The 17,259-nt window shown below is 33.6% G+C and overlaps 2 protein-coding genes across 7 annotated transcripts; one reads left to right on the top strand and one right to left on the bottom strand.

The window, feature by feature from the left end:
- The first annotated feature begins 4,690 nt into the window (after positions 1–4,690).
- On the top strand, positions 4,691–11,990 carry LOC139877260 (uncharacterized). Of its 6 annotated transcripts, none has more exons than XM_071864669.1 (14): positions 4,691–4,807; positions 5,725–5,850; positions 6,030–6,084; positions 6,537–6,625; positions 6,900–6,924; positions 7,450–7,488; positions 8,171–8,288; positions 8,388–8,533; positions 9,071–9,440; positions 9,546–9,649; positions 10,147–10,339; positions 10,429–11,022; positions 11,234–11,284; positions 11,386–11,990. In XM_071864669.1, the coding sequence occupies exons 2-14, from the start codon at positions 5,776–5,778 to the stop codon at positions 11,729–11,731; spliced, it is 2,205 nt and encodes a 734-aa protein (XP_071720770.1). In that variant the 5' UTR covers positions 4,691–4,807; positions 5,725–5,775; the 3' UTR covers positions 11,732–11,990. The 6 variants fall into 6 exon arrangements, with proteins under 6 accessions (XP_071720770.1, XP_071720771.1, XP_071720775.1 ...); XM_071864670.1 differs by having other exon boundaries at positions 4,708–4,807; positions 5,756–5,850; XM_071864674.1 differs by lacking the exons at positions 4,691–4,807; positions 5,725–5,850 and adding an exon at positions 6,719–6,767 and having other exon boundaries at positions 6,052–6,084.
- A 940-nt stretch (positions 11,991–12,930) lies between these two features.
- LOC139876815 (uncharacterized) lies at positions 12,931–16,467 on the bottom strand. The gene is made up of 10 exons (XM_071864183.1): positions 16,068–16,467; positions 15,777–15,963; positions 15,229–15,362; positions 15,007–15,119; positions 14,539–14,662; positions 14,289–14,438; positions 13,849–14,004; positions 13,652–13,731; positions 13,413–13,462; positions 12,931–13,317 (listed from the first exon to the last, which is right to left on the bottom strand). Exons 1-10 carry the CDS (start codon positions 16,437–16,439, stop codon positions 13,178–13,180), a joined length of 1,506 nt encoding a protein of 501 aa, XP_071720284.1. The 5' UTR covers positions 16,440–16,467; the 3' UTR covers positions 12,931–13,177.
- Between the last annotated feature and the right edge of the window lie 792 nt (positions 16,468–17,259).

The following is a 17,259-nucleotide window of genomic DNA, read 5'->3' as shown; positions in this document are numbered from 1 at the left end:
TTTGAAGAGAGTGTTTGTGTGGGTGAAATGTGATCCACATCAATGGATCAGTTTTGATGACCCCAAACCGACCCCTAGTGAAAAGACCAAAGTACCCCTCATTTAAAACTTTTAAAAAAGCTTAAAATTGCATCAGACGCAATCGGAGCGCCGCTCCAACCTTCAGGTCAGTTTTCAGTAACTTGTTTTGGCCATAACTTTTTGACCGTAGCTCCGTTTTCTATGAATCAAATATCGTTGGAAACGTAATAAGATTTTCTTTCCAATGGTAAGGCTTTAAAACATCAACACAAACTTTATTTGGGGTTAAAAAGATGCGTACACACCTTGTCACTTCAGACAACGTCCAGTTTCCTTCGACGTTCGAGCAAGCAACGCGTACATGCATCGTACACTTTATACACGAATCGTACACCATAAATACATTATGTACAATAAATATTTGGGTCTTACAGCAACCAAAATCGATCAATTTATAGAACCTCTTGTCACCAGCCATCTCATGCGATCGCATGGGGCTGAGGAACAATGGCCATGCGATCGCATGGCCTGAAGATCCAGTTCATATTCGTTTTAACATTTAGCTTGTCGACATACAATAATATAATATATATAATATATTTAATTTATATAATTAATTATATATTATATTAAATTCACGTGCATAGTTGACTTGTAATTTTTGTTCCGATAAGTCGTACGTCGTCACTCGACTTATGTCCCGGTTCCGGTTTTTCGAACGTCCTTTCGTACGTTTAGAAAACTTGTACTTTATGTTTCGTGACTCGTACCTTTGTTAAAATATAGTCTAAAATTATCCCTAAACTATACCACTCGAGATATAACTTATACCTTTGAGTGTTTTGGTCATTTACTTCTATAAATTATCGTCTCGTTATCAAAGTATATATAGTTTTAAATTAAAACTTTTTATAACCAAATTAATATTACATTTTATCATATTATTAAATATATATTTTCAATATCAATAAACACGTTTTAAAATACACATCGCAAGTTATTCATAGATTTAATTCTAACAGTTAATATTCCTTATTATTGTATGTATCCAAATTACGTTATTTAAACAAACACTTTACCATCTATTCCGAATACCGTTAAAAATGAATGATTTCTCAAATCAGCGTGGACCTCACAACAGAGACCCGTAACAATATCATAATCATTAAATATCTTTTAATTCAATCGTTTGGCATAATCTTTTAACTTCGTAGTTAAATATATCAATCAGATAATCAAATCGATAAGTTTAATGCACAGTATCTTTTACCTAACACTTTGTTACGTTTTCAAGTTATAATATATATATATATTTACATATAATTGTTTGTGAATCGTTGAGAACAATCAAAGGGTAATTGAATAGTTTAAAATTTTGAGATTCAACTTCATAGACTTTGCTTATCGTGTCGAAAACGTTAAATTATATCAAGAGTTTGGTTCAAAACAAGTCGAAATTTCCGGGTCATCACAGATGGTGTTACGTGGTTTGGGTATTTCTTTTGGTAAGTATCCGGTTTCACATGCACCACATTACAAATTTTCTTTGTTTCGGTTTCTCCACGGGCCCATCCATGCGCTCTTTTTCAGATTTCTTTTCAACATCTCGCTGAATCACCACCTGGTGCGGATGATTACTGATTTCTATTTCTTCGACATCGGGTGTTTCCCTCGTACAACTCCTCGGTATCAGCCCACGTTTTCCGTATACTAGAATCGGTAGTGTTACTCAAGGAACACTTCCATACTTCATTACTAAATTCACTTACTCTCATATCTTATAGCAGATACGTCATACGATGCCTTTGAACTTATCTAACAGTGATGTGACGACAATACAATTCATACAAGATTATCCCTACATTTGCAGCTTGAATATTTGTGTTCATTATGGTTCTGATATACTAGTCTGGTTTTACGAGCGTTATGCAGCTTGAATATTTATTTATATATTATGTTTATTGTAATTATAAACTACAAAAATATTTTTTAAATATATATACAACAACCCTATATATTGCTTTAAACAATTTCTCATTGCAACACATGATTATGAGTCACCTCCTTACAAATTAAACAACATATATATATATATATATAGTACTCGTAGCTTCACTTATGTGGTATTAAGTTTTGTTGTTGTTATATGTATAGTACTTGTAACAACATTAGCATCTAAGCAGATTACGTTCACACCAATTGCTTCAGTCATTTACTTCAAATATTAATAAAAGTACTTTGATATTTGAATTCTTTCACTTAGAAATTTAATTCTTCAAATCATCACATTCACATTATACGTGTATATAATCAAATCAAAACGAACATATACAAAACACTTGATAAAACCATGACAAAAGTAACCTTATGTTTGAGCTTTCTTGGTCTCTTTTTCTTGTGCTTCATTGTGTGCTCCAATAATGCGGAAGTAAAATGCTACAGTTATTCATTCATTAATACATAAATTTCAGATGATATTCATCGAATTGTTCATCTTAAGGTTTTTTGTTTTCTTTTTGACGTTACTATAGGAAAAAACATGGTGTGTAGCTCAAAGTGAAAATTCGGACTCACTGTTGCAAGAAACTATTGATCGTTTATGTGGGCAACTCGATTGCAAGGAGATTCAACAATGGGGTTCGTGCTATGACCCAAATGGCCAAATACTTTGCTAGATCACGCGTCTTACGTTATTAATCTAAACTATAATACTAATGGTGAATGTGATATCGATTACGCCGCTCCTGCTGTCGATGATCCTTGTAAGTTACATCATCATTTTGCCTTTTGACCTGTAATCATATTTGACACAACAGCATAATGTGGATTTGTTTTTAAACTGATTTGAGTTTGTGTTGATGCAGCTCATGGAACATGTGTCTTCCCATAAGTGATTAATGAAATGTTAAAGACCTGCAGGTGCTTTTGATGGTTAACCAAGGAAGTGATGAAATGAAGGATTATTTATGTTATTTTGCAAGGAATGTAGAATTTAATTTGAATTATAAAATAAAATAGTAAAATTGGAATAAAAATGGTGTTACTTTACTATACTTCATAGACTGCACAGGTGGGTAACACTCATCAATAGTCTACGTTAGAATACTTTTTGAAAGTATGTGACTTATACTTGTATTTTTCTGGGAATATAGTCTATATTAGAAAAAAAAATAAAAGTATAAAACTATTTGGTAGCCTTAACCATTTCTATTATTATTTAGAGAAATTATAATATTATTATAATTTTTTAGACATTTAACCTCTTTAATAAGCATTGTAGTACTTTTTAATTATGTATGAAAGTATTTTTCTTTTGAACGGTGATATTGACATCGAATGCTCTCATCTGTAGTACTTTTTATTTTGCTCAACTTAATGAATTTATTAAATTATAAAATAATAAAATTATAGATATACTATAAGGGATCATTTTGTTGTCGTACCCGTATTTTCTTTTTGTCGTTTCAACACTTTAAACGTATATAAATATAGTGTTTAGCATATAATAAATCAGCAGGTGGTTGAATGGTAACTGAATTATTGTTAGAAATAATATACTCTTATTGTTCTAAGATATTATTTTTTATTTTTTTTTACTTTCCAATTTTACTCTTTAGTTTTTACTCATCTTTTTATTACATATACTCAAATTTTATTTTATAAATATTCACACAATCTTTTAAAAGGTTGATGATCCGTACGTTAATACAATTATGCCTTATGGACAGTTAACCTATGGTTTACTCTTGACACGTGATTAGGATATGACTTTTGGACGCCGTCAATAACTCCTAGCATGATGTTCTAAAAAAAAAAAAAAAGAATCGTGCATCATGTGCTCGAGTTTGATTTTGCAAGCGGATGGATTAATACTAAGAGTGTAAATGAGAGTCGAGCTCATGTTTGACTTGTTTTACATTCGAATAGCTCTGGCTCGACTCGTTTGACCATACAAGCTTGTTCAACTCATTTATATATAATAATTATAGCTATATTGTATAATTAACTATTATATTATTTATAATAATAATAATAATTTAATAATTAATATATAAACGAAGATTCGTTTAGACTCGTTAACTTGTTCGAGCTCGATATAAGAAGTTCGATTTTTTTTTATAAACGTTCTTCAAAATATTTTCAAACTCAGACTCAAGATTGTTTAGACTCAACTCAAATTGAACTTTTAATGAACCCACATTGCCACAGTGATTACAACCGTGCATCCCCGCTCTGATTTCACGCGTAGGATCATTTCAGGTCCACAAATATGTACAACATATAATCTTATGAGTTTCAGAGTACTCTAAAACCAATTGGTGGTAGAAGGAGGTTCTCATAAACTTATATACATACATTTGTTCATGTTTTATTTATAATGTGGGACACTTAATCGATTAACTCCAACAAAGGAAAAGGTCACATTTAAATCTTCTAACTTTTGACCTGTTTAAAGAGAAAGCGAGTTAGCTGGTACGAACGGACCCGAAAAAAGAGACGAGAGTTCACCCGTCAACACTAGTAAAAAGGTAAAAAGTAAATAAATATTGAACACCCTTGGTATTTGGTTAATGGTTATTTAACACTAAAGGCTAATTATGTAATTTCAGCTCATTGATAATAGAAGGAGCTAGGTTCCGCTGCCTTTTAATAAGTTTTTAGGTTTTCACTCTCATTGTCTCTCTCTCTCTCTCACATCGATTTGTGGTTTCCTGTGGTAGAGGAGCAACACACATTAATCAATTTGTAAATTCCAATTTTATTGTCTTCATCGTTTTATAATCTGGTATATATCTCTATAGCTCTATCTAATCTGTCTATCTGTCTGTATATCTGCGATTAATTTAGGGTTAGGGTTTTTATTGAAGTAATTAGTTAATTAACAATATGCTATTTCACTAGCCAACTTGATTTAATTTCCGTTAAATGCATGGAGTCTTTGTACTGTTTCTTTATAACTCTGTAAATTAATTTAATATAAATTGATTGATATAATTTCGTTGGAAAGTGGACTTTTGATTGTGTATGTGATGTTGTAATTAATTGGGGTTATGGTGTGTGCAGGTTCCTTTGATGTCTATGTAATTGTATGTTGGTGATATGATAACATAATGGCATGTATATGTGTATATGTATGCATATAATATATTTGTATGTTGCAGTTTAGGTCACTTGATTGCTGTATTAGTATTTGGTACACCTAAGTATGTGATATGTCCTCTAGGAATATACACAATTCAAGTTTAAAAAGTGGATGTAATGTAAAAAGATGAAATGAAGTATTGTGGTTGGTCATTGGTCAGATTGGTGATTATGCTAAAAAAGATTAAGGTTGAATTATCACATGTGATATAAATTTCATGTGAAGATGAATGTTTTTATGTGTCCTTATGCCTTAAGTGCAATATCACAAAGCTAATGATAACTATGTGTGTTAGGTTTTTGTGTTGCAGTATATAGGAGAAAAAAGCTAATCATATTGGTGTTTGATCTTAATAGAGTAGTAAATATATCTAGAAAAACAGATAAGGAATTGTTTTATGAATTGGGGACTATCTTTTTCTATAATAACTATTGAAGTATTGATATATAACCATTTTAAACTTAGCATTTTTGTAAGGATGTTTAATATATGATGACGTATTCCGTTTTCTTGATATTTGAAACTACTAACCAGACTTTTTCTCTTTGAATAATATAAAGACTGAGTGCTTGGGGAATGCTGGATTGACAGATTTTCAGATACAAAAAAAGATGAGCAAGAAGAATCCGTTTGTATACTTGGACGTGTCTATAGATGGAGATCCTATTCAAAGAATGGTTTTTGAGGTGTTTTCTTACCTTCGACTTAAAAGATATTTTCTTTGGTTCTCAGTTTTTATAGTATGTAGTTATGTTTCACTAGTATACACGCGTTGCATGTGGTACAAATAAAATATAATGCTAAAAATGTCTACGGTACTTATTATAAACGTGAGGAACTCATACTGTTACCTGTTGTTTTGCAGCTCTTTTCAGATACTGTTCCCAAGACTGCCGAAAATTTTCGCGCACTCTGTACTGGTAATATGTTCACTGTAGTTGGTAATTGTGTCCTGAAACTTCTTCGATCTTTCTGTTATATTACATCATAATAAATTACTTAAAAAGTATTGCATTGTACTTGAAACTTGAAAAGGTTTTCTAAATCATTTTAATGTGTAGAGTTTTCCCTTAGTGCATTTTTATATGCTTAATTGACCCATTTACAGTTTATGAGATGAAGATAAGATCTTTATTTATAATACTTAGTAGGCATTGGTTTTGGAAATCATTTGATGGTGGATGTGCTGACCAAGGTGCTTATTTAAGCATAGAAGCTTAATGAGTGCACAATTCGGGAAGACAAGTTTGGGCTGCCTTTATTTCATCTGCTATTTAACAGCTAATCAATTATCATTTGCTTAGTAGTTGGTATCGTTTAGTATAAACTTATAAACTTATTATATGATACTGAATGCTTAATTCATTTGCAGGAGAAAAAGGGAATAGCCAGAAAACTGGAAAGCCTCTACACTACAAGGGGTCTTTTTTCCACCGCATAATCAAAGGATCCATGGCTCAGGTTTGTCTGTTTTTACTACTTAGTTCCGTCCAGCTCAGCGTTTATTCGTGATGGTCTGACTATATTAGTCAGCTATCCTTGTTTACGATGTAGGATACAGGGTTGATGGTTACAACTGCTTTTCTTGTGATGTAGTTTTAAGGTTGTACTTATTTGGTTATATATCGTCACAAATTCCGTTGCTAATCTTTCTTTAAAAAAACAGCTTTGTGCAATGAGTTATAAATGTTCATAATTAATAATAGTAAACTAATGGCTGGTATATGTTTTGCAGGGTGGGGATTTTCATAAACGTGATGGTATGTACATTCTACCACTAAACTCTTTAGTTTATTTCTGCTTGAAATGCCTCCACTGTTGTAATTTTGATATGTACCATTTGCCCGTTGTGTATATAGCAAGGTTGCAAAATTCGCTGTTTGGGGATTAATCGGATTGGACTTTTTATACATTCAAATAATAAATTTCAAAATTATAAGTCTAAATATAGAAGAAAAACATAAACTTTAACATTAACATAATTGTCTAAAAACATAAACATAATTGTTCATTTGGTCAAAAACTCTAAAATTCTAGTTCAAATTCATGTTAAAATGTTGACCAGTTATGGCTTTGACCAACAAAGTCAGTGTTGACCCATTAACCGGTGTTGACCAATTAATTAAATGATTTTCGAATCGGATCGGTGTGTTCTTAAAAAGGGGTAATCGGGAGTAATCAAGGTTTTTTACAACTGTGGTATATAGTCATAATTTCATCACTTTCAGTTTAATTAAGCTATATCACTTAAGTCTGATTCATCAACTACTTCTATTTACTTGCAGGAAGTTATGGAGAGAGCATATATGGAGGGAAGTTTCCAGGTGAGAGAGAAGTCACTCTGTTAAAAACATTGTGGTATTTGTTTAGTTATGATGGTCATGGTGTGGTCTAGGTAGTTGATGATATCTTCTGTAACTGTTTCATAAGTGTATGGTCAAATATATCAAACTAATAAGTGTTAATCTCTGTTTCACACAAAATTCTATATTTATTTGTATATTTACAATACGCCACTTGTATTTTGAAAGAAAATGGGTTTTTTTTTCCTTTGCATTGCCTGTGAAGGTTGTGGCTGACATTGGTCGTATTCTCGCTGCATGGGAGCTCCACTTAATATGAAATTGGACAATTTTAATTGTCTTGAAATGGTGGGTGTACTAATATTGTTTTGTCTTTGTTTCTAGATTGGTTTAAAATCCATGGTAAGTGGATATAATATAGTATATGGTTATGAACAATTATGCACATAACTGCTCTCTGACACACTTTAAATGAACAGGGGCTTAGACAATATTCTTCTTAGTTGTATAACACACTTTTATAATGCTCTATCTGCTACTCCAGGTTTTGATTGAATTAGCACCAGGGGCATTTTGCAATTGGTCTATCATGGCATCCGGGATTAGCAATTGTTTTCTTTTTAATATGTTCTCAAGTTAAGGTGTCAGCCATTTATTTCAATGTTGACTGACAATAAAATAATGATTGGTTATGACATTTCAGATGAATCTTCCAAGCTAAAACATGATTCACCCGGGCTTCTAACAATGGCAGTTGCAGATCGTGATATACGTGGCTCTTTGTTTAACTTGACCTTTGCTGCTAATCGGCATCTTGATAGGTATGGTAGTATATTGAGTTACAGATTAATTCTTATTCTCATACAGCTATTCAGCACTATATATCAACTGTTTGATTCTAAATGGTTTTTCTTGAATAGGAAATATATTGTTTTTGGAAAGCTTGTGCAAGGCGTTGATGTACTGAAAAAGATTGAAAATGCGGGTGATGAAGACGGAAGACCTACTGTAACTGTGAAGATCATATATTGTGGTGAATTAAACGAGAGCGAAAATCAGAGTTCTGGTATGATGGATTAACTGTTTTTTGTTTAGTTTGAGATTACATTAATTAATGTTCTTTATTAATTGTTGGACAAAATTATGCGGATAGTTCCTGTTGTTTGTCCAAATTTGCGAAGATAGTCCCTAAACCACTTTATGCACCGGTAGTCCCTGTGGTTTTCATTTTTTGCGTGGATAGTCCCTAGACCTGACGGTCGTTAGTTTTTTTCGTTAAGATAACACTCGTGCAGAGCACGTGAAGGCTTTTAGTCATTTCAGTTTGAATATCCCAATTGTGTAAAAACTGAAACGACTAAAAAGCCCTCACGTGCTCTGCACGAGTGTTGACATAACGAAAAAAGTTAACGATTGTCAGGTCTAGGGACTATCCACCAAAAATTCCAAACCACAAGGACTACCCGTGTAAAAAAGTAAAAGGACTATCTCTGCAAATTTCGACAAACCACAGGGACTATCTGTGTAATTTTGTCTTAATTGTTGTATGTAACTTGTCTGTTTATTTTTTTGTAAGTTGTTATTTATCTTAATATTCATATAGATAAGAAAGTAGCAAGCAAGAAAATGGGCAAAGATGTTTCAAATGAGGTACACAGCCATGAAGTAGTGAAAAAGGGAAAGCGCAAAAAATCGTCAAAAGATCGAAGGAAGAAGAGAAAAAGATATTATTCATCAAGTGAATCAGATAGTTCTTCAGACACTGAGTCAGATTCATCTGACTCAGATAGTGATTCTGACTTATCCGAATCATCATCATCTTCATCATCTGATCTCAGTTCTTCAAGTGATGATAGGCGTAAGAGAAAGAAGAAATCATCTAGAAAAGATCGACACAGGCGTAAAAGAAGGGACAAGAGACGTGAGAGAAAACGCAGGAAGCGTGATAAGAAGTCTAAACGTCGATCAAAAAGGTTGGGATAATAAACTCCTTTTTGCTTTGTATTTGCATTTCATGTTTTTTATTTACTGTTAGTTTTAGGTGGTAATACTTTTTGTCTTTCTTGTATTAAATTCAGGACGTCTGAACATGTCAGCGTGGGTGCGAGTGAAAGTGAATCTGAAGATCACGGTGATGTTAAAAAGCCTAACCGGAAGCATAATAATTCGGCGAAAATGGCTGGTATGATGACAATGTTTTATTGCTATGGCATACTATAACATTTAGGTGTTGTTTGTTTTTCGGTTTGCAGACCTTATTATGTCTTATGTGTGCACGCTCGCGCACACGTTTTTATTGCAGACTGTTTGTTTTTCTGAAGATATAAGATAAAATTATGTCTTTATATAGTCTGCAATCTCACAGACTTAAAAATGTGCTTCTAAGTGCTGCAGACATGATAAAGTTATTTTGCAGACATAAAAACAACAGTCTTCATTCAACATACAAACCTTTAGACCACATCTTCTTTACAAACATGGTCTGTAGATCTTCAGACAAAAACATCTTAAAAACAAACAACACCTTACACTTTGCTCTTTTTATCTAGTTTTTATGGATCTGTATTTGTGTGTTGGGTGGTATAAAAACCTACACTCAGTATATACTTTTGGCTACACTAGATGATAGTTATTAAGATTTATTTATTATTATTTTTTTTTGCGTTCAAACATATCTAGATGGAAATAACTCTGCTTCAGCTGAAGTTGAAGACGCTTCTCTTGGTCATAAAAACGGAGGTGCATATGATACGCATGAAAGGGAAGAAAGTGAATATCCTAAGGTAAACGGCGATAGGCCAAGCAACGGTGTTGATTTGGTAAAGGTATCTGATAGACCCAATGTAGTCGATGACTATCCACTCAATTCAAGGTCTAATTTCACTTTATAAATCTTAAAAAAAACTACTGTTTCACTCATTAAATTCATATCTTTTTCTAATATTTGTTATGCATAATTAGAATCAAAAGTCCTCAAAGGGCCTTAAGCAAGAGCATGAGCATCAGCCCTAGTGCGAGCTCCAGGCGCGATTTGAGCAGGAGTCCAAGTGTCAGCAGGCCTCCTAGCCGCAGCCCAAGCCCAATTAGAAGTGAACGCAGCATAAGCCCAATCCCGGTCCGATCACGAGTTCCTATCAGTGTTAGCAGGACTCCCACACCATCACCACCTCAAAAGTCGGCTAGCCGAAGTCCCGTTAGATCTTCTAGAAGAAGTTACAGCCGAAGTCCACTCAGATCCTCTAAACGAAGCTTAAGCCGAAGCTCGGGTCGGGTCCCGTTGAGGAGAAGTCCGAGCCGAAGTCCTGTTAGAGCACCGTTAAGGGGTAGTCGACGGAGTTATTCCAGGAGTCCTGTTGGTGGTGGTCGTAGAGGTGGGTCCCCTTTAGGTGGTGAACGTGGAAGGAGTTTATCGAGAAGTGGTTCACCTGACGGATCACCGAAACGTATTAGAAGAGGAAGGGGTTTTAGTAACCGATATTCTTATGCACGTAGATATCATTCTCCTGATCGTTCTCCTGTTCGATCTTATCGGTATGGCAGGAGTGACCGTGACAGGTAACAGTTTCTTTTTTTGAACATTTCTTTTTAATTGTTTTTTTTTAAATTTAAATGTAGACGATCATGCAAATAGATGGGTTGGGTAATGGCTGAAAACAGTAGAAATATTATATAAATGAGCTTCCAATATATATCTTAGTGGCTTGGCTTTTCAACCTTCAGATTATAGATATTAAACAATTTATTCTAATTACATTCTAATATGTAGGTACCCTAGTTACAGGCGGCGCAGCCCGTTGAGAGACAGAAGTCCACCAAGGTATTCTGAAACAGCTTAACCTCTTTTTTATATGAATAGATAACTAATTATAAAAAATTACATTTTGATTTATTATATATATATTTTTATTTCATATACAGGTACAGAGCTAGAAGAAGTAGGACCCGTAGTCCAAGTGTATCACGAAGCCCTGTCCGCTATCGGCGTCGTTACAGTCGCAGCCGTTCTCCTGTTGAGACATCTCGCTACAGGCCATCATCACCGCCTGTTGAAAGGAGAAGGCCGCCTCGTAGTAGAACTCCACCGTCTCGAAGCAGGAGCCCGTATGAACCGAGGTCTTCACCCTCACCATCTCCTAGTAGGACCCGCAAGTCAAAGTCAAAATCCATCTCAAAGTCAAGGTCAAGATCATCATCTGGAAGCCCTCCTCCTAAGAAAGGACTTGTATCATACGGAGATGGTTCTCCGGACTCTGGTCACAAGTGAGAAATTAGCGTTTGGTGAGATGATGGGTTCATGTTGAGGAATCCGTTTTTTTTTTCTGTGCTATTGAGGTATTTGGAAGGGGCATCGAATCATTGATAGACTTGCTATGTAGCGTGTTTTTATAATAATCGACAATGGTCTGTGTTTTTCGTGTCTTTGTGTTTCTTGTCTATTGAGGTGTTAGACTATAGTTAAGACGTTTGGATATGTTTTCCAGAGGTTTATAACTTATTTGTCATGGGATTATTATGTTTCTGAAGCTACTACTCTTATGGCTATGAGCCTTTGGCATTTTTGCTCTATAATGTGCTTGTAGCATGTTTGACCTAAAAAAGTCAACCACCATAATCTCTGCACCATAGAAACTCAACATCTAGTCATCTAGAGCATATACTACCTGAGCCAAATCATGAATCTGATATAAAGAAATAAAGCCGTGATCAAATTTGTACCATTAACCAAGAAATTTGATGAACTAAAGTTATTTGTTACCAAACTTCTGCATACTTAAAAGACAGTAATGATTAGGAATTGAAAAGGTAGACTCATAAATTTATTTGATGCCTTCATACAAAAACGTGGAATACGAGTTTTGTTTGTTTTATACTGATAAGAATCAAATAAGAGTAGAGGGTGGATGATGAACAAATGATGGTAGAAACAATTAAAGATGAATAAACTGATTATTTATTATTACTATTACTATACTATTTAAAAGACAAAACCATGTAGCACTATTCACCAATATTCACCAATAGTACTCAGGAGTATTTTCGTCATTTCACTTTTTTTGTCTCCAACGATAAAAGAAGCAACTTTCGTAAAAGATTCAACCCTTCAATGTTACCCAAAGATGTCGAAAAAAATTCCTTTTTACAAAAAAATCAACTACCTTTTTTTTTTCAACGATAAAATATGCAACTTTCATAAAAGGAACAACCCTTCAATGCTACCAAAAAATGTCAAAAAACATTCTTTTTTACAAAATAGATCAACTAACTTAAAAAAAAAAAAGGTACGCTAAAAGAAGCAACTTTCACAAAAGGAACAACCTTTCTAACGAACAACCCTTCAATGTTAGATATCGAAAAAAATTCTTTTTTACAAAATAGATCAAGACTTTTTTTTAACTCGCATTCAAAACGGAGCCCCGGCGCGAAGCGAGAGCTCCACAACTAGTTGATAACTAAAGATAAAGATGATAAACTGAAATCAGAGAAACCCAATAATGGAGAACACTCTGCCTAATCAAGAAGAAGCAGCATGCTTACTCCTTGCCCAAGCTACAATAGCCGATACCTAAAACACACATAAAAATAACTGACTCCTTCACAATTCACCCTACATCTCTATTTATTCTAAAAGGATCTTTCTAGATCATGGGCCTGAGTGATGTTGGGCTGAAATCCCATAGGTTGTTCTCTATCATATACACGGACTGACTCTTTACATACTAAAAACTGCTTTCCCTTTCTTGTAATAATCAGCAATCCAACCTTGTATGATCTTGACTTCGGAGGCTCTTTGCTCCAACAACCAATCCGGATCATCAGCCGTAGCTGCTCGCAAATCCAAGTGATGAGCCCCTAAAACATCCAATTCAATTCATACTAATATAATCAATACATGTTCATTGATCAAAAAATCAAAATGTATGAAAAGTGTGTGTTTAAATAAATACCTTTTTCAGTCACTAGAGCCACTATGCTTTCTGATATGTTCTCCAAAACACTGTAAGATTCAACATTAAAAAAATGTATCACATCTTTATCCCAAAAGCTCAGCTATAATAGTTTGCTATTTTTATTGAAAACAAACCGTTAAAACACATATTTGTAAAGGATGTATATCCTTCTAATTCATGTATTCTTGTTTAAATTTACTAGAATAATGTTGTGTTGTAGCTACAGAATTAATTACCTGCCACCGCTCCAAGGATCTAAGAGACCGTTAGAAAAGATGATGTTGCTTCCAAATGTTTTCAGGACAGACTTGTAATTCTACATCCAAATTAACCACAATCACATTTCATATTACTACATATATATATTCTGATAATAATAAAAAAATCTATATCAACGCAAGCTATGCTAAAAATAAAATAAAAAAACTCTTACATGTCCACCATATTCCGTAGTTATCCAATTGGGCCTAGGTATCACGCGAAATTGATCCCAACAATTCTTGGCGTAGGAGGTAAAATTGTAATCCCATTCCCAAAACATACTCGAGTTCCTATTGCTAGACATTGGCATTACCATTTCAGTGCATGCCTGTAACATGAAAAGTTATCTTATGTCCAGTGGCAGAACATTGTAGAGACAGGTAGGGGCACCCGCCCCATCTGGATTTTTTATTTTTATTTTTATAAAAAAATGTACACTAGAAAAAAAGGTCTTTATTAGTGTTTATCCACTATCAATGAATAATTTACTAGGTATTAGTGCACCCGCGCCATTTGTAGTTGGGTTCAAGTTCTACCCCTGCTTACATCGTTATTATTGTCAAAATAAACAACGGTAAATTTGATAACTTAACCACATGCACATATATATACCTGCCAGTCCCATCCACTCATGCCATGCGGATCATCGTCCAAATCAAAGCACTCGGTTTCTCCAGTATAATTGTAATACACGCTTACACCCTTGAAGATGCGCTCCAAAATGCTACTTCCATCAAAATAAGTGTCTATCACTTTGCATACCTGTTGATTTACAATTTCTCAAACTAATAAACATAAACAAAACATCAAGAAATTCATGTAACCGAGTTTGGCACACAAAGTGCATATTAATCGTACTCACCTCTTTTATTGGGTATGCAGGCAAAGGCATTAAAAAGTCTGATGGGTATGGGTAGTCTACCATTGCCAAAAAACTATACGCCGACTCCAACCAATCAAAAAGATCGTCACTTTTGTTTAGTTTCCTGCCATGATAACATCTCTTAAATCAATAATCTAGAATCATCAAATGATATATATGAAAAAGAATATAACTGATACGCCTTTGTCCCAAAGTAACTGTCAACCTGACCAAAGTCTTTTTGGCTTCAAATATTTTTTGTTTTTTATATAATATTTGATGAAATTTACGAACGGACTGGGTTTTAAACGTGTTTTAATGTGTATATTTTTCATCAAATATTATATAACCAAAAAAAATATATAATTGAAGTCAAAGTTGAAAAGAAAGACTATAAAAGTCAAAATGGGTCGGTTATCTTGAGACTCAGGGATGGAGCAGTATTTGTAAGATAGAGATCATATTAACCCGCATAAGTGAAAAGTTTTGGCAAGACGATCAAGACCATTTGGTTTCTGGCTCTCGGAAGTTATTATACCCCATGACTTCTTTATAGTCTCAAAACAGCTTGTGCTTTCTCTCTTTCACACCATACCATAGCAAAAACTTAAACATTCAAACTCAACACAAAATATATATTATATATTTTACCAAAAAAATAGAGTGTAATTAAGGGATTCACTAACTAACTCTGAAATCATTAGAGACAATATCATAGAAAGTATCTAACGGCACAATATCGTCAAACTGAAGAATTGGTGCTGATGAAGCAAGTGCACCTATAGCAATATGAGGATACTTGATCCTCATCCATGCTGCCAACACTAGAACAAAAAGCCAACAAATAAAATTTATTAAAATATATTTAGATAATAACTTAAAAATAATAAATAATAGTACTAATCATCATAATTATTATTAATCTATAATATTATTTTCAGGAAATGGTTGACTTTTTTTAAAGTATAAGCATTTTATACATGTCCGAATGTATTAATGATAACGATAAGGGTTGTCATTAGAAATATCCTTAATATTATCGTAACTAAACAAGATTTTTTTTTTTTTTTTTTTTTTGGAAACCATCCTATGAACTAGCACATTGGCTCCTCTAGTCCCCCATAGAAGGTAAAACCTCGGATAATCAAGCCCTCCGAACGCGAGACCAAGTACAGGTCCCTTTTTGAACAATTTGGGAATTGAAAAAAAAAAAAAAAAAAAGAATTTTTTTTTCTTACTTCCACCATAGGATCCACCAAACAAGATTACAGGGGAAGCCTGTGCAGACAAATTTCTTTTCAAATCAGTTATCAAAACAGCGAAGTCAGCAATCGCTTGTTCGGATGTTAGATAAGCTAAAGTAGACGCGTTCTTATACGCTTCATCTCGACTCCCAAATGGCAATGATTCACCATAATATCGATGCTACAATACAATCAGTTATATATATATATTCAACCATTTATTTAACATTTATTGATAATTGATATTGATAATTGATAATGAAAATAATAATAGAAATAAATTACTTCTGGGAAGATGATCATGGCACCAAAAGTAGGGGCGATTTCCCAAACAAAACCAGTGTTGACAGCGAACCATTCGATATCGCCTTCGTTGCCACAATAAAGAAGAATAGGGCTATTTGGGCCCACCCAGTGATCAGTGTTGATGAGATAACGTTGCTGAAAACTTGGGAGATCGTGGAAACTAAAATGATCCAGAGTCTGTTGAAAATATCGCATCTCGTATGTGTACTTTTGTTGTTTACCCAGATAATTATTATTATTATTATTATTATTATTATTATTATTGCGGATACGATAATGAGGGAGATGACGAGATTCGGAGGATAAAGAGACGATTAAGATGAAGATGAAGAAGAAAAGGGGTATTGTCATTCTGGTGCTGAACAACAAATAGTGGAGGTGAAAGTGTAGTTGTAGTGGACTGATTTATTAAGTTCTATTGTTTATTTATTATCAGCTTTTGATTTTTGTCATAACTTTTTATATTTTTATTTTCTCACTTTTTAGAGATATTTAGAGGTACCCAAGCTAAAGGGTCGTAGCCCTTTTTTTTTTTTTTTTTTTTTTAAAAGCAGAAGAATGTTATAATTTAGTAGGCTTATAACTACCTTTAGTGATTTGATTCTTGATGTTATAATTCAGTAGGCTTATAACTACCTTTAATGGTTTGATTCTTGATTAAGAATGCTAATAATGAAGTGTAAGAACAAAGATGATAATGGAGAGAAAGAAAGAAACACTTTGTAAGTGTGAGAAAATGGTGCAAGTTTAATGCTTGCATTCATGGCTATTTATAGCAAAAATATTACAAGTTTAGGTAATACAATAATATTACTTTTGTGTATCAATAATTGACTATCCATTTATATATATATTTATATATTATAACACTCCCCCTTAGATAGCAATTTTGTTTGTTGAAGATCAACTATAAGTTACTGCCTCGTTAAAAACCTTGCTAAAGAAAACCCAGTGGGAAAAAAACTTTAACTAAGGGAAAAAGAGTGCAGCATGGAGTTGACTCCACCTCAAGTAGACATCGCTTCAGTTGTTACATCTTTTGAACATGTCTCATACCAATGTTATGAACGTGTGTTCTGAAAATAGCAGTTGGAAGTGCTTTCGTGAAAAGATCAGCAGAGTTTTTGCTGGATTGAACATATCTCATTTCAATCTCGTTGTCCCTAATGAG

Source organism: Rutidosis leptorrhynchoides, chromosome 11 (assembly GCF_046630445.1).
Source record: "Rutidosis leptorrhynchoides isolate AG116_Rl617_1_P2 chromosome 11, CSIRO_AGI_Rlap_v1, whole genome shotgun sequence".
NCBI lineage: Eukaryota > Viridiplantae > Streptophyta > Magnoliopsida > Asterales > Asteraceae > Rutidosis > Rutidosis leptorrhynchoides.
The sequence above is the reverse complement of the archived record's forward strand: the minus strand, read 5'-3'. Positions and strand labels throughout refer to the sequence as shown.